The sequence below is a fragment of the Labeo rohita genome, chromosome 22 (genome assembly GCF_022985175.1).
Source record: "Labeo rohita strain BAU-BD-2019 chromosome 22, IGBB_LRoh.1.0, whole genome shotgun sequence".
Lineage (NCBI taxonomy): Eukaryota > Metazoa > Chordata > Actinopteri > Cypriniformes > Cyprinidae > Labeo > Labeo rohita.
The window spans coordinates 66521504-66547379 of NC_066890.1; the positions used below are offsets into that span (position 1 = coordinate 66521504).

Here is a 25876-nt window from a genome sequence, read left to right on the forward strand (position 1 = left end):
ACCTGTTGCATGGAGGTTACTTAAAACGTGTCAGTTTCATGAACCCAAAAGACAAAAGTTCTGAAAACTGATCAATGTTCATTTGTTTGAACTAATTTATTAGGGTTTACAGTAATGACAAGCACTTACCAATAAAAGAGAAGCTTTAAAGGCTCCCTGCATGTGGTTTTGTAAAAATTCTGTGGTTTTAACATTTGAAAATGAAGTCATACCCTAGCAATATTTTAATGTGAAATAAAAATATTGTACTATATAAAAATATAGGCTGTAGTATTATATGTTATAATAGTAAATATGGTAAATAGAAATATGTATATTTTTACTCAGTAATTATTATCCAGGTTATTAGTAGTAGTAATAGTAGTAGTATTAAAAGTTCCAGGTTTATTGTGCTTGTTTGTTAGAGGCGGACGGTTATTTATTAGTTGTTTATTGTTTATATCAAATGTAAATATCAGTGCACAGGTATATGTCAGTTTTGCAATAATAATGATAATAATAATAATAATTTTCTTTTATAGCTATAGTGATACAGAACCACACAATTCTGGCCAGGTTGTGCACTCAAAACACTTGTGTTTTGTTGTTGTTTTCACTTTTGAAATCACTGTCACAATTTTTGACAGGAAAAAGTTCCCCAAATCATGCTGTCCTAGTGACTGTGGTTTCATTTGCCATCATCTTTCCCAAACAGAACAGCATGCTGTGGTGTGAACACTAGAAAAACAGCTTGAGTGGCTCTGATCCCTCATGCCTCCTTTAGCTCCATGATAATCTCCCCAGCCTTTGATGGCACCCCTGATTCATACTTTGTCCTTGTAATCCAGGCATGAAGAGAACTAAAATTAACCCTATCATGGCATGAAGCCAGCAGTCAGTGTAAGGCTCTAGTCTACCCACCCCTGCGTGCAAACACTCAGGTGGCCATTTAAAGAGGCTTAACGGGGGTCACCTGTCTTTGCTTATGTCTGTCTCACACTTTTATTCTGCCTCAGTCTCCTCCCCATTGAGCTTCCTCATCCTGAACCACTCCCACTAATGTGTCAAAACAGATCCGTCCTTGAGACGTCTTTTTCTTGTCCAGACACTGATGCTGAACTGCTGGAACGAGAGCTAATATGTCTGACTGAAATAACCCGTTGCGACGCGTCTAGATCTTTCGACACACATTCACACATGCAGAAAGATGCAGAAAGTGGACTTTGATCTTAAATGGAGACGACTGCATCTTCCGTTTTTCTGCTGGATCTAATCCAATATTCAGTAAGTAGAAACTATTTCGACAGCCATCTACATTGGGAGCAAATCCCCCGCAAATGTTACTAAGTTGTGCGCTGGGAATTAGATAATGTCTATCATTAGCCACAGGCTAATAATTAATAAAATAATTTCACTCGCTAGTGATTGAGTTAGAGGCTAAGAATAAGTTTAGCACAGATATATTTTCACAGACCTACACTTGAACACTCTGACTGAGCACTTGAGTTGCACTGTCTGTGTGTTTACAATGCATTATTGCTGTTGATATCATGGATGCACAGCGTATTTGATGCACTGTAAACTCTAGTGTGCTGAGTGTAACTGAGAATGTCTAACATAACACATCAAATTGATGTGCTACATGCAAATGATATTTATTCTTGTTTTTATATTTCAGTCTTTAAGACTATGCAGAAACCACAAGTAGTTGGTTATTTCAGTAGTGGGGGAATATTGTTTAGCTACAAGGCAATTTTATTGGCTAGTGCTAGACTATTACTGTCCAGGTTTTAATTTTACATCAAATTAGTTTGAGTGAATGAATAGTAGCAGAATTAGTATTTGTAATACTATGCCAAGGTGCACAGAGGATTGATTTGAACTCTAGTGGCTGGCCATGTTACTATTTTTAAAGTTTGTTTTGTTATACACATGATCAGATGTGATTAGACATTTTTACCATTAGTAATAAAGTCTTAACAAATGTTGGCAGATGGAGGTTGTTTAGGAACCCTATTGGAAACCCAGAATCGTCCTTCTAAAATACTTCAGTAGACGTAGAATAAGCAAGTATAACAACATAGTAACAAAATAATAACGCATGAATGAGTAGACATTGTCAATTTTTTTTAAAGGCATATATTATGCCCCTTTTTACAAGATGAGATATTGGCTCTTTGGTGTCCTCAGAATGTGTCTGTGAAATTTCAGCTCAAAATAGCACACATATCATTTATTATAACATCTGGAAAATGTCATTTTTAGTGCGTGTCTAAAAAAAAAAAAAAGCTGTTGTGGTGTGTGTCACTTTAAATACAAATAGGGCTGGGTGATATGGCCAAAAAGTTATCATGATGATTTTTTTCACATCAGTCGATATCGATCACAATTAAATCAAATGTAAATTTTTTATTTCTTTCAAGTTTAAAGGCAGATTTTTGCTACAATGTAAAGCTGTAAAAACAGACGGTTAAAAGTGGCTTTAAAATATTCTTTATGGTCAGAACATTACAAACACTTTGTTTTTTGAATGAGTTTTTTGACACTTTTTTCAGTCATTTTTCCTTCACAAAATAAATATCTTAATTTAAAAAAATATTCTTAGTTTTGCATGCTTTAATGAGTAATATTGTTTCAAATCGAGAAACAGGTTTGTGTTACCTGATAAAATTAATAATAATATAACATTTTTTTGTTTCTTAGAAATTTGATTTGATTTTTCTAATACACATTTGATAGTAGCACATTTGATAATATGCAGTAATATCTGTAAAAACTGTAGCAACCTCATTTTATATGGTGAAATGTAATTATTCTGACTGTTCGAGTTTTATTTATTTATTTTTTATAAATTAACCATTGCTTTTCTATAGTATTATCCATAGATCGTAACACAACAGTTAAAACCAAAAATATAGCACCTCAATAGCATGGTAAAAATGTAATATAGTTCCTAGGTATTTGTATGGAAAACAGTACTCTAAATACATTTAGTATAAATGCATAAATGCTATTTAATCACAAAAAAGAGTGTAATTATATTCCATTACTCATCCAAATACAATTAATAGGTCTACATTAATACTATAATGAAATTCAAGACATTCAACAAATATACCCATATTTCTGACCACTGTGCAGTTAGTGCTACTACAGTAAATCTATGGTAAACGATGCCAATTTGTAGATTAAAAAGCCTTCTGACTGTGTCGTTGGGTGTTGTTTCTCCTGTTTGTCAGCGCTGTTTCATCTGGCTATAAACTGAGTCATTTGTGTTCTTCACTGAATTCAAGCATATCACACTGGTGCTGTTTAGTGACAGAGACTCATTTCAGCAAATGAACACATCTGCTCAAGTTAGTTTGCGTCGTGGCGCTGTTTGAACTTTGATCCGAGCGAATAAACGGTCCAAGTGGCGCACTCTGACTAGCACTCTTTTGTTCCGCCTTTGCCGCATAAACATTATATAGAACATTTAACGAACCAAAGGAGAGAGAGAGAGAGTGGGAATGACGTTCCGAAAAAGGAATGACATTTTTGTGGGCGGTTCAAGTGGCAGTCTATGGAGCCATGGAAGAAAAGAATAAAAAAAGGTCAATTTGATATTATATTTCAAAACTGTGACTTTATTCACGCAATTCCGAGATCATATCTCACAGTTCTAATAAGGAAAAACAACTCGTCATTCTCTCTGAGAAAAAATGTTGTAATGTTTAAAGAAATTCAAACAATAAATGCTGTTTTGTGGCTTTTTAATGACAGATCGCTGTATTGCCTTATTAGATCAATGACACGTGAACCGATCATATTTTCTTTAAAGCACAAAATAAACATGATTAAACATCAGAACATACTGTATTTCACAGATAGATGGCAATACACAGTTTTTTAAGTTTAAGTCTACCGAAGTTAATTTGCTGTCCTATCTGCTTCAGAAACCCTCCACCTTCCCAAGGTCCACCTGTATAGAGTAATTTCATGTATGTTTTATATGAGGCTTATTTCAGTATTTCCTACATGCTCACAGCAGCATGTCTGTAGATGAATTAGCAGTAGCAAGTCTTATTTCTAGCAGCAGTGTAGCAGATCTATTCAGCCGAGACCAAATACATTAATATTTCCATGTGTCTTACCAGTTCTTATGACAGGACCTCAGTTTTAGCTATAACAAACTCTGCTGGAGACAGCAGTGTCATTATTCAGTTTATTCAAGTTTATTCAAAGTTCATTCAAATCAGTTCAGTGACTATCACTGTTCAACCTTTCTGAAAGGCGTTACAAAAATAAACCAAAACTCAGCGAATACTTGACACACAGACACAAGAAACATATCTATAGAAAAGTAATGAACTTCTCAAAAGTTTTCTGAAGGAACGTTCTGTATGTGTCTAATGGTCTTATTTGAGTGAATTCATTTTATTTTTCCACTAACCAAGCATAAACGTTGTTTTCTCAAAACCACAAACATGTACATTCATGCTGCTCACATATTATTGTAGCACAGTTTGTGCTAAATACAGTGTAATCAGACTTTAGCAGTTAATATGTACATAAGAAACTGAAAAATGCACAAATGTCATGACATGTCAAAAATTCTCAGGGCCCAAAAACGCCACGGAGAGATAAAGGAAATATCTGTTCACTAAGACTGAATTGCGCTCAGTGATGGTGTTGTGTGTTTGCATGCTTATTGCCTGCTCAAACTGAAGTGTGGGTGTATGGTGAATGAGATACCAGGTGTTTTGCTCTGATATAGCATGTGCAAAAGTGGCACAACTATTCAGTGAATAGTCTGAGCTGAACTGTAATATAAGGTTATGAAACATTTAAGTTCTGAATAGCTTTTTGTTTGTTTACCCCAAAAAAATTATATGATAATATGCTAGTCAAAATGTTAGCATGGAATATTTCCAAATATTGCTGCAGTTTTGTTCTTGCTGAAACATTCTTTGATTCTACAATTTTGTTCAATGTCAGCATAACTGTAACAAAGCCAAAGCTGAAATCAAATATATTGTAACTTATCTGATTGGAAAACGTATTTGAGCAAGCGTCTTAAGATTAGGGCATTATTCATCTTAGATGTGCTTTTATATGATTGGAAATATTTTTCATTTTTAAAAATAGGTCCACAATCCTTCGAAGAAGAGGTTTTGGCTAATAAAGCTGAAGAGTGAGTGAATAAGTGCCCAGTTTGGTGAAGATGAGCCCTTAAATAGCCACTAAAGCTGATGCTTGTGTACTGACACAGAGACGAGTGATGTAAGCAGACGAGCCCTACAAATCTCATTTACTGTGGGGACAGTCTCCATTCAGGCACGTCGGAAAGTCTTAAGAGCAGATTAATGTTGTTTGTGAGTCTCTTTCCAAGCCACAGAAGAGCCAAGACTAAGTTCCCTAGTTGTTCTGAAATAAATACTGCTGAGTTTTGTTTTCATGTGCTGAGTATTTAAAGAGAAAAAAGAAACTTAGTGACTTAGTACCCAGAGTGCCCAGAACTTATTTGTTCACATTATGTTTGTTTTTCTTCATTTGAGAGGCGATCTTAAGATTCATGGCTTGAAATTGACAGTACTAGAAGGAAAAAAAAACATATTGTCAGTTCTATGGCTGTTTTGCTCTTTAGGTCCCCACGCCAGTCAACTGTGAATTAGTAAAACTATTCGACTACAGCACAGTACACACTGAATGATAACTCTATGAATTCACATCTATAAAGCAGCTGTTACTCACAAAACGTTGCGGTGTATATTTAGATTTGCTGGCTGTGAGCTTCTAGACTCTGAAGGCTTTTTAGGTCAAAAATGAATGGAAATAATAGGGATGTTTCTCGCTGCAGGGTGTCACTCACAACCTATAATGGCTCCGTCTCTTGTGATGTTGAGTCTGAGCTCTGTTGAATTGCAGGAGTGAGATCACAGCATTAGCAGTGTCACTGGTTTTATATTTTATGGACATCAACCCAAATCTTACCACTGTATGTTTTGATCATAAATCTGGCTAGCAGATGTAGGTCTGGCACAATAATTACTTTATTGACTTACAGTATCACACAGTATGTGGACATAACTGCGATAAGGTGAAGTGAAAGTGCTACTTGAGGCGTGACAGCGCAAAATGGTACACATTCACATGATCCCACATAATTATTCTTATTCAATGAGAATAGTGGAGTTCACACTACAACTATAACAACAATGGCACAGAACTCAAAAACACTTTCCAGCTCATGAACAATAAAAACATTGATAGCCAATCAGAATCCATCCTGCTTTAAAGAGCTCCAACATTTAAAGCAGCAGACAATATAAATGTAGCGCACTTACAATAAATAAAGTAAATATTTAAAAAAATATTTTATTTTTTTAATTGATATATTTGCATTTGCATTTTGAATGTAATTTGGCAAAAAAAAGCATTAAATGGGTTTAGTTTTAATGGTTATTGTATGCAACTTCAGCAATAAAAATATTGTTAAAATTGTTAATAAAAAAATAAAAATTGTTCCTGAAACTCTAAACTTTCTTTGTCAAACATTTTATTATTATTATTATTTATTTATTTGTTTATTTATTAAGTATTTTATTATTTTAGCTTAAAAAGTCAAGTAACTTAAGGTTACTTTAAAGTTTTTTTTGTTGTTGTTTATTTATTTATAATTTATTTGTAATATTACATTTTTGACACTCCAGTGTCTTAATATTATCAGATATTTGTTCTTTAAAAGAATGTACTTATATTATTTTGATATTGCATTATCATTGACCTCAAAGTCAGTGGCAAAAAAAGGTCTTAAAATGACGATAATATCTTTTAGTTTTGGGGCAATATGTGTCCCAACAAAACGTAGTTATTCTCACCGGCCTAAGCAGATGCATAAGTTTATGTAAGAAAAGTTGGACTGCACCTCACATATCAGGTTTGTAGTTGTCAGCCTCAGTTTGTGTCGGATGTGGCATATAAAGCGTTATAAATGGGGTCGCTCTCCCTCATGTCCTGTTGAGATGCCTGAGGCGTCATATAGCATCGTTCTACTTTCCTGGAATGGCTTCAATCAGTAATGAGGAGCAGCAATTTCCAATTAGCAGCTTGTTAGTAGGTCGGCAAGATACAACAGTATACCTGGAGTTCTTTGTGTTTTATGCTGATACTGTTGTTTTTAGCATATTTTGTTGTAGTGTTCTTATTTGAATATCGAACGGCTCATCTTTCTTCATTATTAATAAATGGGTATTGATCATTACTAGTATCATTCAGCAGCATTGATAAATGTACTTCCACTTGAGTTCTTTAAGTGCTGGCCGCAGTGAATCCACTTTAAAAAGGACATCCCTGATAGTACTGTATATCAGCCCACCTCAAACTGCTTGACCCACCTATATAAGTGTGTAATGTTTCCTTCGGTAGTGACGGTATGAGATTTTTGAACACTGACAGTGTCTCATTTCAGTCTTGGCACATGAAGTCACATGAATGATAGCGGGGCGCTCTGTGTTTAGACTGGAGAAGATCCAGAACACACAGTACAGTGAGAACAAACTTTAAATACCATTTCCTGTTGACCGGATGATTAGACTATATACATATGCTAATCTATTTGTTTCTCAGTAATTAAAATTCATTTATAGGCAAAGGCTGATTTATCCATTTATGTAAGTTAAAAGCATTAAATAGTTATTATATGATACAACACTTACACATAGCCACCAGCCATGTGAATATTATGTAACACATTGTGTCACTGTTGCTTGTCATATAGTCTGTTTTTATTTGTTAAGCTGTTATATCACAGAACAACAGTGCATGACTTGTGTGTTGTGCAGCATACACTTGACATGATAAATTTTAGAAGATTGTACTCTTGTTCTGCATTGCAGTCATTTCCTAAATTGTCATTTGTGTGGAAATGTTATGAAGTCTGTAAACGTGAGATGTAAAAAAGTCGAAAGACAGGACACACTAAAGATGGACACAAAGAGCACAGTAATGAAATGTAATGAAGAATCAAATATAGCACCCAGATCTTTAATATGGGTTTAATAAAGGCCCTATCAATAGAAAATATCAGTTCTGACTTTCTTTTTAAAAGAGATGGTTGACCAAATACAGTAACATCAGCTTTATCATTATTACATTTCAGAACATTATTATGTAACCAGGTTTTAAATTGTCATCAGTACAGGCATTTAATGAGTCAAGAGGAAGAGCAGATGCAAAGCAAGCAGATATGTACATTTACAGGTCATCAGCATGAAAATGGTAGCTGAGCAAAAACAACTGCTCATGCTAAGTGTGTGTCACATCTTTGTTTGGATTGACCAGTTCAGCCTGTTATAAAGCAAATAAATATCAAGTATATTTGGTACTAGAATCTATAGAAGCCTGTTTCCATCACTGAATAAAAAATAAATAAAACTTGCATTTCTGACTTTTTCGTTAAAATGCGAGTTTGTATCTCACATTTCTGATTTTTTTTTCTCTCAGATGTGAACTTTTTTCTTAGAATTCTGAGATATAAACTTGCAATTGCGAGTTATGCAGTCCAGTTTTGAAGGGAAAAAGTGCACGATTCTGAGTTAACTCACGATTGCGTGTTATAAAGTTAGAATTGAGTTACGAACTTGCAATTATTCGAAAAAAATCTGAATTGTGAGTGGGTATTTATTTCTCAGAATTGCAACTTTATTTCTCAGATTTGTGAGTTTATGTTTCATAACTCTGACTTTATAACAAGCAACTGCGAGTTTATATCATGCAATTCAGATTTGCGAGTTTATGCCACACAATTCTAACTTTCTTAGAATCTGAGAATCTAAATTGCAAGATGTAAACTTGCAATTATGAGAAAAAAGTCACTATTACCTTTTTATTTTTATTACCTTTAGCAGAAATGGGCTTTCATAGGAATAGGCTCATATGCTTGTAAAAAAAAACAAAAAAAAACACAAAAAGGGTAATCAAAAAATTGGTTTTGAAAAACTGTAATTGATGCATCCCTAGTTTTAAGAGTTTAAATTATTTTTAATTAATATTATGCAGTCACATTAATGTTGTCACTGATTTTCAGCAAGTTCAAATTTTTGAAAGGTTGAAACAATAGCATTGCTGCTGCACTGCTTTCAATATTATTCTTCTCCCCTTTGGAGCTTAACTATTTAGAAATGTTGTATAAAAAATCTAACACATTAGTGAGACACACAGCAGCTGCTCAGCCAAACACCTTGTTGTTTTGAGATGAACTCATCTGTCTAGCAGTGGTGAGTGAATGTCATATTGCACATCTCTAGCAGGTGTGAGCGAATTGACTCCCATGAATTGGAAAATGATACAGCAGCTAAAGCTGACAGTGGGAATTCACACTCAAAGTTGTCCAGCAGGGCTTTATCACGAATGCCTAGAATGCATGTTTAGGCACTGCTGGATCAATACTTCAATTAAGGATCTTTTAACCTGAATGAAGCAGTCGATGGCAGCTCAGCCTTCCTGAGACATCAGACTCATTCCATCAAGGCTTCAAAGTCAGCTTCAATTTTGAGGGCATGTGAAACATTCACGTGTCTGTTTTTGTAATAGTTGATGAGAGCCGAACGTGTGTGCTGCGGCATGTTGGGTAAAATGAGGATTAGATTGAAGGCATTGTAAGAGATGGATGCCACACTGTGTGGCTTTGAGCTGATGGGACTCAGGCTAATGTAATAAAGGCTCTGAGATCAGCAGATAGCAGCTGTGTTTGTAGGGCTACGCAGCATTCTGGGAAACGCTCTCGAGATGCAGTAATGGAAGGTTATAAACCTCTGTTTGTTTTGTTTAGCTGGTGTGTGGTTTGATTAATATCCTGGCAGTTATTTTGTGTCTATCAAACTGTTCATCCAAATATGAAAATTCTGTTATTATTTACTCAGCCTCATGTAAGACTGGACTAAATGGAATATTAGCATCACGATAATTCTGACGATATATAGCGATAATGTTAAAAGTTGTTTATAAGCAAGCCATTTTCACTCTCTTCTTTCATCTCATGAGTGTGACAGCTAATAGGCGATTGTTTTCAAACGCTCCCATGCTTATTTGTGTGAGCGCTCTGTGAATTTACAGCATTTTCGCATTGAGGATGGAGCATTACAGGCTATCACAGACATGTCTGTTGAGTGTGTGAATGCAATGACCAATCAGATGTGTTGAAGTTAGTCTGAATCCACTCAAACCATTGGTATTTTCATTAAGTGAACATCACTGACTGTTCCACACCCTCGTCAGTCTTTTCATTATAAGCAACAAGCACTGTAAATAAGAGTGTGCAGTGTAGACAGCTTTATTGAGCTTGTTTTGAGGTGATTGACAGATTCAGTGGTTATAAAGGAGGCGCTCTTTGTTTGCTTTATGACCCAGTCATAATTTGAACCATTTATTTCATGTCTGGAATCTCAATCATATTTAAATGCAGAATTAAATCTGAAAGTGCAGCTATTGACTAGTGATCAACCGATATAGATTTTTTTTTATAATCGATACTGATAGCAATTATTTGCATGATTATGTGCCAATAAGTAGGGTTGGGTATTGAAAATCGATTCCGATTCCAGAATCAGATACTTAAGGTCAGGAATTGGATACTTCTTGTGAAATTAATATTTCGATTCCACCTATCGATTCCAATGTGATCCTCTGTGAGGATCCGACCTAGCGATCTGCCAGGACCTTGCTAGCTAATCTAAGCACATAACGCTCCAAAGAATGGCTACACTTGCAATCAGAAGTTGAAAAAGCAAAGTAGCCTATAATATTTGTGATAAGTTAAACATATTGCAATAGATGTGTCACCACCAATATGACAAAGCATTTTAATTTAAGAAATTGTTAAAGATCACAAACACGATTCAAGTACCAACGTGATTCTGTTCCTAAATTACAATGATTCATCTGTTTGATTCCTCAACCTTTCTTCTGTGCAGCGAACGACCAGTGTGATTTTGAACATTCAAATCTGTGTTCGTGCTGCCGCTGACCTAAAGAGAGACACTGTCATGTATATGAATGAAACAGTTTCACAGTCTTTTCAACCACACAGTTCAGTATTTCTGTGTTACAAACATTCAAATAATCACAGAAGTACTGGGATAAAAGTTCCTAAAATTTCCTAGTTTGGATATAAACTCAGAATCAAAATAGAGTAAATCATCCTTTTGAAAGTTAAAAGGAATCATTTACTTACTGAATCACTTACTGAATCATTTACTTATAAATTAGGCCTACATTTGATTTTGTTTAGTTGCCTAATGTAACTTGTATAGTTTTTTTTTTTCTTCAGAATCGTAAGAGAACCACAACTTCCATTTAAAAAAAACAACAACAACCCAGTTGATCCAGAATCACGCAGCTCTATTTTGCAAACAGCTCTTAAGTGAATCTCGTTTTTATGTAGCCTGTTGATTTTTGTTCACTAAATGTTTAGCAAAAAAAGAAACAGAATAAATATGCTTGATATCATCTTTAATTGACATTGGAATTGAAACTGGGAATCGAAAAGAATCGGAATCATTAAGCAGAATTGGAATCGGAATAAGAATTGATAATAATCTAACGATACCCAACCCTACTGATAACCGATATGCAGAACCGATATTTACTTCTACAAAGTCCATACTTCTCTTTAGTTTTTCTTCCTTTCAGTCAGCTTAAATTTTTTTTTAAAATTAACGAGTTAAATTTAAATTTAAATGTTAAATTTAATCTTCGTATTACAAAAACAAAAACATTTTATTTATAAACAGCATCAGCTGCAACACTAATAAGCAAAATAAATGTAGAATGTCTAATGTTTTCAAATAAAGAAAATAAATAAAGGACAGACGGTCATCAACTTCATTTAGGCTAAAGAGTAAAGAATAATTCACTGGATAATGTTATTCACTGAATAACATTATTCTGTGGAATATGGAATTGGTCGATCTGTATTATTGGAGAAGAAAAAATACTGTATGTCCAAATGGATGTGCATGAAGTCTTGCAAAATAATAATCCTGCCACTTGCTGTGTTTCTTGTTTTTCTTGTGTCGTTGTTCTTCAGAGGACTTGCTTTGTACTTGCAAAACCATAACTTTTTGTAAGGAAGATTCCACAATTTTTGCTGTTTTTGTTGGTTAATTTTAAGTTTAATTTTCATATTTCATGTTTTTATATTAGCACAATGGTAAATTTAAATAGAACTCTAAATGTTTCATTTCTGTTGATTATTTTTTTGTTTATCTAACTTGTTTTTGTGTTTGTCCCTTTAAATGCAAATGAGCTGGTGCTTCCGGCCCCCTTTTCAGAAAGGGGTGGAGCTTCAAGAGCTCATGCTCTGGCATACCAGAAAAAACAAAACAGGACAACACTTGGTAGCGTGTTTAGCTTTGTATGTTCGGACTGGAGTCGGTTTAAAAGTCAATCATTTGATTGTACTGAGCATAATAAATGCACATTTATGAATTACATAGACAGGGTGCGATAAAAATTACGACATAGCTGGTCTCACGGAGCCATCGCGTGCATCACAATCTTTATAATCCCACTTGTGATTATGAGCTCGACAAATTCAAGTGGTCGGCTTCATATTGTTTTCATATGCAATTTTTAACTACCACATTCCTATTCACGATCAGTTTTGCCGTGTCTGTGGTTTTCCTGCGGATCAAGGCTACTTTAACACTGTTGCCGTGGGTTGTTTTTCATGTCCGCAGGTTGAAGCAAACCCAGTAATGTAATATTTAGCTCCTGGAATGCTAATTTCACCAGGGGAACCCTGACAAAAAACATGCATTTTACCCTCCGGAACTTTTTATTTTGTTCATCTTCAAATCAGGTATTTTAAATATAAGCAATTTCTGCCCCTTCATTCACCAGAAATGTTGGTGCTTCAAAAAGTTCATAAAGACACTGTGAAAGGATTCTATATGAATCAAGCGGTTTAATCAAAGTCTTTTAAAGAGACATGATTTTTATATGATGCACAGATTGCTCATTTAGGTTTTGTCACGGGGGCGGAGCAAAGCGACAGACACAGTGGGCGTGACGTCAGGCCTCGGAGAGGCTTTTATTAAACAATAAAACAAAGTGTCCAAAAAGGGGGAAAAAGTGTCCAAAACAAAAGGGGGATCTGGTGTCCTCGAAGTGACGGGGTTCCGTGAAGGAGGGGTAGTGTTCCAAAAGGGAAGGGTCCAGGTAAGGGGCGGAGTCCGGCGGCCGCACGCGCTCCCCGCTCAGGTCCGGGGTGCGAGGGGCGGCGGCTTCTCTAGCGGCATCGTCCTCCTCCACCTACGCGGCGCTTCTGGGGGATAACACGGCCCGGCATCCTGGCCCGTCAGCCGTTACGGGTGCGGTCCTCATCCGGACCCGCGGGGTCCGGCAACTCGTCCTGCGGCGCTGGTTCCCTCTTCACCCCTTCCTGGACCCACGAGGACACCAGCGTGCATGCACGGGGGAAGAGACCGGTCTCCTGAGGAGAGGCGCGCTCGGCATTTTAACAGCGGCGGTGATGAGGCTTCATTCACATCAGGTGTGCCTCATCACACGCCGCCAGACCTGGATGTTTCGGCGCCCCTCCTCCTCCCACACGCCCACTCCCGTCGGGAGCCTGGTGAAGGGCGGCGATTACCGACGGGGTGCAGCTGACAATAAGGGGGGGAGGCAGTCGACTCGTCACAGTTTTTATTCACAAATAAACATTGATCAACACATAGAGAGCTCAGAAAGTTTTTGTGTGCTACATAAGTGTTTGATCTTCCACAGGAGCTAATGAGATTTGTTCTTGCGTGTCAAGCAAGTACAGTCATTTCCATATTTGATGGTACCTTTTGGTCAGTCTCTATTTTGTTAGAACCTGAATTGTGATCTTTCTTCTTCTCTTCTAGGAGGCAGCATTAAGAAACCTTCCCAGCGCTCCCGGCGCTCTTGATCCATCCCAGCACTCAGCGTGCTGGCTCCTCCCCCTCCCGGCGGCGGCAGCGTGCGCTCTCAGCCGCCCCCGTGCACCCCGCGCTCGCCAGGCCTGCGCGCCCGAGCCCATGCCCCCAGCTCCACGCGGCCCTCTAACGCCATGTGTGTCCCGCACACTATGGAGGCGGGCAAGCACAGCGCCAGCCAGGGGCAGGGCAGCCGCAGCGGGGTTCCCCTGGAGCCGTTCATTCACCAGGTGGGCGGCCACACCAGCATGATGCGTTACGACGACCACACCGTCTGCAAGCCGCTCATCTCCCGCGAGCAGCGGTTCTACGAGTCCCTGCCGCCAGAGATGAAGGAATTCACCCCTGAGTACAAAGGTAAGATTAAGGATCTGGATACATTGCACTGTTTTTATGGTGACACGTTGTCTAAAAAGAGGCTGGAGCAACTGCGAGACACAACTCAATGTTTAAACAAAAAAAACTGAAATCATTTCATTGTTGTTGAAAATGGTGGATTCATTCCATTTTAAAAGCAGTGCTTTTATGGCTATAGTAATCTCAGATTTAGTGGTTTTTAGTGTTGGTTTATCTGAGCTGACAGTCCAGCAGTAGTTCTGTTTACTGAATGTTAAAAAATGTTAAGTCCCTCTGTAAAAAGTTGCTTCCCCAAATTTGTGCACTTCAGAGCAACCTAAAATACGAATGCTAAAAAAACTACTGAAACGGTTTTGGAGGACTTATTGTGTGGAAGTTTTTCAGTCATTTCATTTCTGTTTTGGCTGTCAGCATGTACAAAACATGGATATATTTTAACTCTTTTAACTCTGAAGATCTGTGAACAAAACTTCACTAAACATTATTTGTAGTGCTCCTCCCATCCAGATTCAGATTCAGATTCAGATTCAGATTCATAAATTTTTGTCCTCATACGAGGAAATTTGCTTTCACAGACTGTACCCAAGCTGTAGTCCACATTTTTCAAAAATACAAATAATACACACCTATATCCATCAAATACAAATATACACACATTTACACAACAACAAAGTTGGTATACATGATACACATATCCTGCGCCAAGAGCACATCAGCAGTATTACCCAGAAGATAGTAACACCAGCAAAACATAACTTTAAATTACACACTTCCTGGTTTCTGTGAATTCAACATTCTAATGGCAGAGGGCACAAAACTTTTCCCAAAGCGTGCTTTTTTATGAAGTAACTGTTTGTATCCACGGCCTGTTGGAAGAAGAATAAAGCATGGATTAAGAGGATGGCTAGGGTCTTTTACTATAGTGTTTGCCCTACGAATGATGACAGTATCAATAAGGGCTGATAGATTAAGAGTAGAAAGACCAATTATTTTTGAGGAGATATTAGTGATTTTAAAAAGCTTATTTCTGTTTGTGCAAGAAAGCATTGTAAAATAACAAGTGACACAATACAGAATAATGGATTCAATAATACTGCGATACAAAAGAAGCAAAAGATATGGTTTCACTGAAAAAAACCTAAGTTTACGTATCACCAGAAGTCTTTGTTGACAGCGTCTATGAATATCCATGACATGATGGTCAAAATTTAGTTTATTGTCCAAGATAATGCCAAGATACCTAAAACTGTCAACAATTTCTATTGACTGGCTGTTGATGGATATAGGACAGCGAGGAGTAAAAACTTTATGCCGTGTGTCAAAAATTAATTCCTTTGTTTTAGTAACATTGAGAAGAAGATAATTGTCCGAACACCATTGGATAAAGTGTGCAACAGACTGATGATATGCTGTAACTGAGTCCTCATCACTAAGATGTGCAAGTATAGCTGTATCATCCGAGTATTTGTAATATCTTGTAATTTGGGAAGGAGTAAGACAATCATTTGTATACAGAGTATAAAGTAAGGGACGCAGCCTTGAGGAGCTCCAGTATTAACAATGATAATTGTGGATGTAATGCTACCCATCCTTACTGCCTGTGGTCTATCACTTAAGAAATTGTGAATCCAGTGTATAAGAAGAGGTGGTACATGGAGATGGTGAAGTTTAGTAATCATTATATGGCGCTGAATAGTATTGAAAGCAGAACCAAAATCTATGAAAAGAATCCTTGCGTAGTTGCCAGGGGTGTCCAGATGCTGAAGGAGAGTATGGAGGAGGCATGCCATAGCATCCAATGATCACAATAAGCTTTATGTTTTGTTTCTTTTGAAGCAGAGTTTGATATTTGAGATTCTGTCAATTTTATAATGAAATACAGACATACATTTTGGTTTTGATGCTCTTTAATGTAGCATGACAAATCGCTGTAGCACTTCAGTTCCAGCAGCATGTGAACTGATCATCTTTTGCTCTTACTACTAGTTATAACACAAAAATAAACATTAGAAGGTAGTTTGAAAGAAACGGTACAACTTAGTGAAATCTGTCATGTCACATGTAGTTGCTTGGTCAGTGTTTCAACCACGGAAAGACCTAATATTTATCTGAAGAAAAACATTCAATGTTTGTAACTCGTTAGAAAAAATGACTCTAGAGAGGAGCATTTTGCGAAATATAAGGAATATATATGCACATTACATATTTATTATACTTGTACTTCACCTGCTGTCTTTATTACATTTTAAGTGTTTAAATTTCAACAGTGAATTGCAGTAGAAACATAATTTTAACATTAATACTTTGATATAAAAACTTGCCTTATGTGCAATTTAAATATCTATGTACAACATTTTTATTTGAGCATTGATTTATTAATTAATTAATATTTTTGGCTGGCTGAATGGATTTTTTTTTTTTGTTTTGGTGTTTCTGACAAAATCATGATGCATCACTACGCAGAATTGCTCATGGATAGTCTGATATAAACCTGTTAAATTGGAGTTTGCAGTTTTGATAAAGCTCTTTCCACTTTTGCAGTATGCAATGAGTTGCAGTTCAACAGTCCGTCTTCTCATTTCCTGTTTTGTCATCCTTATGTTCCTGTTGTCTGTGTCATGTAGAGCTCGATGACACCCGGCCTCTGTTCTCACTTATTCATCTGAACGCCTGTTTGCTGTCAGATGGTGAGGTCTGTCTTCTGCACAGAATCTAGTCTGAGAAAGGATATGAATTGTCATGAGAGACAAGAACATCATTATGATAGAGTTGCTCTGATGTAGCGACCACAGGAAACAGAGCCCTGAGGAGCAGGTGCAGTGCAGAAGGATGTTATGACATCAATGTCAAGTCAGAGAAAAGCCAGAGTCCAGGGACTGATAGGGGCTAAAATAAATAGTCAACATTATCAACAATGTCGACAATTAAACATTTTTGGAGTTATATAGTTGTTTGATCTCATATGACATAATGTAAGGGCCATTTGACCACGCTTTCTTCTCAATAACAAAATAAACAACAAAAATGACACTGGAAAATAGTTGGGGAAGCTTAATTTCTGACTTGAACTGAACTGAGCTGGACGACGACATCACTAAATCAATAGCTATGTTTCCATCAGCGCATTTTGTAGTATCGCATCAGAAACAAGTGATGGAAGCGCCACATTTCGAATAAAAATCCACCTCCGAAAGAAATGATCTTACTTATTGTGTTTCGTCTGCTCACCCTGAGGTGCAAGTAATTTATTATATATGAAAATGACTATATTCAGTGGCTTCTTATACTTCTCTTTGTAATATATAGTGTCAGTTTATCAGGAAGTGACGATTTTGTTCTCTTTGACTTGTTGGATGGAAATGGTGTTTATTCGCAAATGTTTTATGCAATATTCCAATTTTTGTGCAAAAGTTAAATTCGCAACTTTGGATGGCATCCCAGCTAATAATGAACTGACGTCAACTGATAGTGTTTACTATTGTCCTCTTGCACTTGACACAATATTCTCCTGTTAAATACTGTAAAGCTGCTTTGACACAGTCTGTATTATAAAAAGCCCTATATAAACAAAGGTTAAAAAAAACAGTTTAGAAAGTATCTGATAACAGCAATGCTGATGTTTGCGCAAGTTCTGCAATTAGCACTCCAGTCACTTTACATTATTTATAATGCACTTTACACAGTAGATTGCTTTAAAGCAGTCTGCTTTACAGCATTAAACATGAAAAAACTGTGAGAATTGAATTTCTGCTATAAATGAGCAATATCACATAAGTAGACATCAGATATGGCTGTATATTGGCACAGCTGTGATTCAGTGCCGATATACAGCCATATCTCACATCTTCAAGTGTGATATTGTGTTTATACAACAGTTTGATGGCACAAGTGTGTAAGAAACGCATAAGAAACAACAATTGATTGTCTCTAAACCCTCTATTGTGCAGAACTAGGTGTTAAATGATAATTGAATGATAATAAATTGCAAATTGAATGATAATAAAATGCGAAAACTGAATATTCAAAGCTTACTGATTATTCAGTGAAGTAATCATTGTTAATGAATTGTTCTAATAATTGTTAAATTAATCAGTTTTCAATAAAATTCTTTGTTGTAGCCCTAAAAAACATGATTCACATTGTGATTAGGGGTGTGCGATGTTGACAAAAAAAGATATTTCAGATTTTTCTGGGAATTTGCTAATAGCAATAATTAGATGATATTTTTTGTGTGTTTTTGTGGTGGTACCATGGCTAGTTTATTCCTGGCACATTCGTCATATTCATGTTAAAATCACAGCAGTGACTGAAATGAACTTTTCTACTATAAGAGGTCGGGCGATGAACCATATCATATCATGATAAATTTAACATTGATAACAATGATATGCTTTGGACATATCAGAGCTCTATAGATTTTTTTTCAGGTTTATCTTAAAGAAATTATGACGGAAATATTACTATTTTATACTAAAATGCAGTTCTCTAAGTAATAAGATTATTATTAATAAGGAATATCATACAACCAAGATATTTTTTCATCCATGTTTTAATTTTAATTTTTGTTCTAACGTAGTTGTTTTATTTTCATTAGACACCGCTTTTGATGTTGAATTTGTTAAATCATAAACACAGAAAACACAGAAACTGGGGGGAAATAAAATGGACTTTATGGAGTCCTAAATTAGTGAAATGAATCTAATTCACATTAGATTGAATGTGAATAAAGATGTTTACCTTCATTCTCAAGGTCTAACAAACATGTGGAAAGCATTAATGGTAAACTAATATTTTGATAAATATCAATATCATATGATATGTAAAAAATATTGTGATAATAGCCCCTTTCACACAATAAAGAGACACAGACATGCACTGACGTCATCTCACTGGTATCAGTTATGACAGTTGTAAAACATCAGGCCAACCCATTTATGATCACCATAATTATTACACGTTGTAAAGGATTCATCTAGCAAATGTCAAAGTTTAGGCTTAGTACCGTATCACGGACACTTGTTAGTACATTTTTGTCACGTTTACCACAAAACATACTTTACTGGTAAATTATCAGTAAATTACCATTAAGAGATCATATGTGAATATGACCTTTTTAAAAATACCGGTAAATTCGTTCCAGCAATTTACTGGTATGAGAAGTTGTAACATTAACAGTAAATTACAGGTAGTCTGCTGTGAATGCAGAATGAAGATTACCGGTATGAGCACATAAGAGTTTATAATGCGCTGATGTTTACTCTAGGCAAATCGAGAGCCATTGCAATTCAAAATCCTACGGCTCTGGGCCAGTCATAATAGACTGACTCAAATGATGCATTTACTCCACACTGTGTACTTTGGTTTGAAGTCGTTTAATACCACATCTCCACGTTTAACACAAAAAGAAAGCATCAACTAAAAATCAGAGCATACCCCTCCATGTTTACAAACACAACACCGGGAGGAGCAGCCATTTAAAGGCCATTTTTGATTAATGATATCAAAGAACCGATGTGTGAATGGTCAACACATTCTCACTCCTAACTCGTCAGATATTGACGCTTGGTCAGGACTCCTTGGCATCACTTCTTGATGCTCAGGGTACCCCTTTAGCGTCATTTTGCGACGTGCAGGGTCCTCCAGTACTTTACATAAGAAACCCTTGACATCAATGTGCTGATGCGAAAGGCACTGGGAATTTTCTCGTCATGATTAAATTAGATATTGGGTAATAATATTGCTATTATTGCATAAATGTTGGGGTGTGCTTTTATTTCAATGCAAACAGTCACAACAGTTTCATTTATATTACGGTATTTACACATTTAACCCAACCTCTGCCCCTAAGCCTAACCATTTGTCAACAAAACACCAGATATAACAGACAGATACAACTATATTCATCATCTATTCAAAAAGTATTAATATTCCAGGAGTTCCAAAGCAAAACAATTGATTTGTGAGAAGAATAGACGCGATCGCCATCTCCGCCCACCATCCTGTGTGCTGCTGCAGACTGTCTGTGTGCAAATTCAAAAAATGCCGCCAGAAGAAGCGAGCCTTGGTTGTGAAATGCTGTTGGCTCTTGGGTGTTTCGTGACCGATTGTGTCATGCTAATGGGAGTTTGGGAGTATCTTATTGAATAAGATGTGTTAACGGAGCGGGATCGTTTTCAGTGATGAAAACGTAAAACTGGCTTCAATAGACTTGGAATGAAACAGGACTTGTTTGTAATGTTTTATATTGTACAGAAGTGGGTAGGTTTAGGGTATGGTTTAGGTGCTCCAATGAAAGTATACAGTTATATAAAATAATTTATATTTTTACAAATGCATGCAAACTGTAAATTAAGACAAACAGCTGAAAACAATGGAGGACCCTGCGCATCGAAAAGTGACGCTAAAGGGGTATTTTGAGCATCAAAAAGTGATGCCAAGGGGTCCTGACCAATCGTCAATATGTGACAAGTTTGGAGTGTGAATGGTGCTTTACTGGTAAAAAGACGGAACGCCATTGCAGCATATTTTTGTGTTTATCGGTAAAGACGTTCTGGTAATTTTACGGCAATTTACCGGTATTACTGTGTGAAAGGGGCTCATATTTTGGCCATATCATCCAGCTCTATCAGGCAAGAAAGCAGCCCTTGTCGCTTGTGTTGTTCTTATTTTAATTACACTTTTTTTGGGAACTGAGACCCTGGAGTTACAAACTCTACATATTCTCTTCATATCTGCCATACGTCACATACCTACGTTGTTCTTAACTGCTGCATCTGTTTTTTGTCTTATGATTGTGATGCAGTTAAGAGAATTGGTAAATGTTCCTCCATGCTATATTTATTTTGAGTCCTGAATTGTTTTTTTCTCAACGCTTATGAGATTATGATGACATTTTAAGATGCATGATTACTTGGAAACGATGTTGTGGTCTTAAAATAGCTTTGCAGACTTACAGCTTAGTTGAAGCATGAAATAGAGTTGTTCGGACAGCCCATAACAGGCAGTGTGAGCTGCTATTATTTGTCTGCGGTGCAAACGCGTATGTGCGACACTCATGTGTTTTAGCATTTGTCCTGTGTTCACCGTCACCACCCCCCAAAACATCTCACGTTCTAGATTCACAGCATGCCTTCCATATGAACCGCTTCTCCCTGTGAGTTTTGATGGGGCTAAACGCACGCCGGACATCTGTAACTTTCACTGACTATTTCAGGCCTTGCTAGAGTAACATTGAAGCTTGTTATTTTTTTCTCATCTAGCCACAGCAAGGCTTATAAATAGACCTGTCCTTATGAATCACATGGCATTGTTTTCAAATGTCAACATGTGGGATGAGCACAAACTCTAAAGATGAGTGTTAGAAGTGTTGCAGAAGTTTTAGGGATTACAAAATCATATCACCTCTTTAGCTAACCTTCAGTCACAGCTATTGCTGGCAAACAAAAAGCTTTTCATAAGGAAACTTGCTTTACATCTACAGATAGCACAAAGCATTCATCTTCTGAGGAGTAAGAATGGCACTTGTTTTATTAAATAAATCTGTGTGCATTAATAATTTAGTAAGATTGTATTTAACTGTGACTTGCTGTATAATTTTGACCATCAAAGCTAAAATCTAGGTAATGTAGGGTTTTTTTGCAACTGTAATCAGGGCCTTGCCTTTTGTTTTTTTTCTCAAATTCCACATTAATTTCTAGATTCTGTTTAAATGGTTTAATTACATGTTATTAATCTTTTTAATGATTTTTAATCATTTACTAAAATGTTATAATCATTAAAATTTGACAATATTTTTTTTTTACAATAAGAGCCCTATGAGATTATTTTGCATAATTTCTATGCTGTCTCAATTTTTCTAGATTTATAATTTAAAACAAATGTATTATAAAAAAATAGTGGTAATCAAATGAAGGCATAAATCATGTAAATAATGCAATGAAATTTATATTTTAAAATGTAATTAAATAAAAATGTAAAATTAAAACATATGTATAGAAGTGCAATGGTATATATTTCTGTTATAATTTCTTCAAGTTAAACCAGACCTTTATTTTGGCAGGTTGAAGTGCAGGACTTTTAGTTTCTTTGTGTGTCTGACAATAGTTTTATCAAATGAAATGAAATGACTCTCAGAGCAGCTCTGGAGATGAAGTTTATGTGTTCATGTCCTCATATACTGAGACTGCAAACACTGAAAACATCACAAACATCAGGCATACTCGATTGTGTAGCAGACAAAAATGTGCTGCTCATACACTGAGAAAAGCAGAACATGCAGACTTCATATTTAAACAGTATTCCGTAGTATTATTAGTATTAAACATATTTAACAGTCTTTTTACACTAGAGTAGAATCCTACTTTTGATATTCAAAATTTGGCAACATTCCGCGTTATACAGAAAGTTCCATTTTCATCACTGGGTTCCGTGATTCTGTCAATATTTTCTGCATTGCAGAAATGAGCTTTTCAGTTAATCAGTTAATTATGCATGTTAAGAATACTTTTCCTATTAACTGATTAAAATTCACACAAGGTTATTTATTATTTATTTAATGGATTTGAGCTTATTTGAACTAACGGTTTTATTTTTTAACAAAGAGTAATAACTTCTGTAACAAGTGTAGCTGTTGCTCATTGTTAATTTTAGTGCATGAACTAAGGTTAACTAATGAGACCTTACTGTAAAGTGTTACCTCTTGTTGTTTGAAACATATGTTTACTTTATATTTTTTGGTGTGTATTACTTTATTATGTTTAAATGATTTATGACAACACTTTGTTTGCAACTTATTCAGTATTGTATAAAAACCATATACTGTGGTAACTGCTTCAGCATGCTTGATACCGTCACGTGCCATAATATATGAAACGTGTATGTTAACTATGCAAAATATGAAAGCCTTGGCTGAGCAGATGCCTGAAAGACCTGAAAGTCCAGAGCCTGCAGATCAACCTGGGTGTGCAGCACAAGTCTTCTCAAGGCCGCTGATGTAGATCTGTAAAGCCTATTAAACTGAGCTCTTCCTGAATTAGCTCATTAGCATCATCACTGTCTTCATTCATGAGCTCACGTTGCTGGGCTGACATCACTGAGGACGGATCACAGAACTAAAAATGAGCTTCAGCAGAGGCATGATGGGATTACTCAGCCCTTCCTACTAGCCACTATCACTCTGTTCTTCCCACACATGTGCATTTCTTCTGAGCTTTTTTCATCATACCACACACACTGCTTAAATGTATTAGTGGGTTTTTTTTGTGTTTTTTGTGAGCATGAATTTATATTCCATGCACCATCTTCACTGTTTATACGTTTTGACCCAAACTAGTGTTGTCATGAGTACAGTTACTGTACCAGTGCATCAAAACACAGGCCTGAATTTGAAATTTGAATTTGTACAGAGTGAATATTGAACTTGACAGAATGTACAGAATGGAATTAAACACTCAGAAGAGCAGTGACTATATTTGACTGCAGTGTGTACATGTCCAATGCCAAAATAATGTTTGCAATTCAGTTTTTGGTACCAGCTTATTTGTTAGCATGTCTTGATTTGTCATTAAATTGCATGACTATAGCTTGGGACAGCTGCCAATTTATAACAGTTTGAATGCACAACAAGTGAAAAATGACACATTATTATTAGTGAAGAATCACTATTAGAACAATAATTTACCTGGAATAGACTAAGTCATGTGCAATATATATAAACTTAATGTAAATGTTTTATTACGTCTTTTTCTTTGTTGAATTCTTTAGCATGCACAAGTTCTCAGTGGTTGGCATGTTTATGATGATGTTGTAGGTGTGGTGCTGGTGTGTTTTGAGGGTGACTCTGATGGCTACATCAATCTGGTTGCGTATCCATATGAAGAGAGCGAGGGACTGGACCATGAAGAGCTGCCCGAAAGAGACCAGCCTCGCCGAAAACACTCTCGCCGTAGCCTCCACCGCTCTAGCAGCGAGCACAAAGAGGACCGACCTGCTCACGACGGTGACGGCAATGACAAGTGAGTGAACGTGTGAATCCACTGCAAGACCTCAGGGGTTAAACAGAACCAAATGTATAAATGCATAAATTTAAAAATACCTCTAATACAAATTGTAAGTATTATGACTTCAAGACACAATCAGTTATGTACAGTATCACCATCAAGCTGAGCTCAGATGGTATATGTGACCCTTGACCACGAAACCAGTCATAAGTTGCATGGGTATATTTGTAGTAATAGCCAAAAATATAAAATTGTCGATTTTTCTTTTATGCCAAACATTTTTAGGATATTAGGTAAAGATCATGTTCCATGAAGATATTTTGTACATTTCCTACCATAATTATATATCAAAACATAATTTCTGATTAGTAATATGCATTGCTAAGAACTTAATTTGGACAACTTTTAAGGCGATTTTCCTCAATATTTAGTTTTTTTTTTGCATCCTGAGATTATTGTCCTATCAAATATTGCCCTATCCTAACAAACCATACATCAATAGAAAGCTTACTTATTTATAATGTATAAATCTCAATTTAAAAAAATTGACCCTTATGACTGGTTTTGTTGTCCAGGGTCACACATGTTTTGGATCTTATTGTATGGTTTAGCAGTGAGAAATTGCTGAAATTGAATCTATTACATAGGAAATGTGATCTCTGTGATAACCTCTGTGATCTTTCCAACAAGTACATCTGTCTGAATCAGTAAGCTTATTTATTTGCCAAACAAACATTGACATATGAAATTCATTAGTTTTAATATCACAAAAACTTTCTCAACAGTCACACTTGCATTGCATTGTTGGTAATTAGTGTGTCTGTGTAGTCTGCAGGAGTTAAAGAGCCCTCGTCTGGACCTACAGATGCATTCAGATGTGCCCTTCCAGATGCTGGACAGCAACAGCGGCCTGAGCTCAGAGAAGATCAGCCACAACCCCTGGAGTCTGCGCTGCCACAAACAACAGCTCAGCCGCATGCGCTCTGAGTCCAAAGACAGGAAACTCTACAGTATCTTGCTCTGAAATAGCTCCGAAATTTTGCTTTGAGGGAAAAAAGTGTATAGTTGATGGAGAAATTCAGTTTTACTTTCTGACAGCAGTCAACTCTGTTAAATTGCTTTAAACTGCTTGAAAGTGTAATTGCAGTAGTAAGCTATCTGACTAAATAGTTTGCTTTTTAGATAAAGTAATTTAGAGAGGGCCTAATTACTTCTGCCTGTGGCATAAAATGGGAGAGGGGACCCTACTTCAAAGTATACTTCAAAATAACTTGAAAACTAGAAACACAAATTATAGCTGCAATGAGGACCAGATCCTAAAGTTATTCAGTTGCTTGTTAGCTGTCATTGTTCTGCTTTCATGGTTCCATGAGTCATATGTCATCAGGGCTGCTTTTTTTTTTTAAAAAGTCGTTGAGCGTAAAAATGATGAAATGTGTGGGTTGTTTCTCAAAAGCATTGTAATTTAATAAGGTTTAATAATCATTGCGCTCTGAAGCATTTGTGAATTGTCAAGTGCATCTTAATTAGACACACTTGTGAAGGACACCAGCTGGAGAGCATCTACAAAATTATACCTCAACTTTTTGTTTAAGATACACT

The 25876-nt window shown here is 36.2% G+C and overlaps 1 protein-coding gene across 3 annotated transcripts in view; it reads left to right on the forward strand.

Moving 5' to 3' along the window:
* Window positions 1-25876, forward strand: part of ip6k1 (inositol hexakisphosphate kinase 1) — a 51576-nt gene that overhangs the window by 17826 nt on the left and 7874 nt on the right. For 2 of the 3 annotated variants that reach the window (XM_051094932.1, XM_051094929.1), the window contains 3 exons: window positions 13869-14276; window positions 24085-24289; window positions 25103-25284. In XM_051094932.1, coding sequence (XP_050950889.1) covers window positions 14054-14276; window positions 24085-24289; window positions 25103-25284 — 610 coding nt within the window. In that variant the 5' untranslated portion in view covers window positions 13869-14053. Of the gene's footprint in view, window positions 1-1067; window positions 1264-13868; window positions 14277-24084; window positions 24290-25102; window positions 25285-25876 lie in introns of those variants that run through there. The other variant, XM_051094931.1, reaches the window with a different exon arrangement.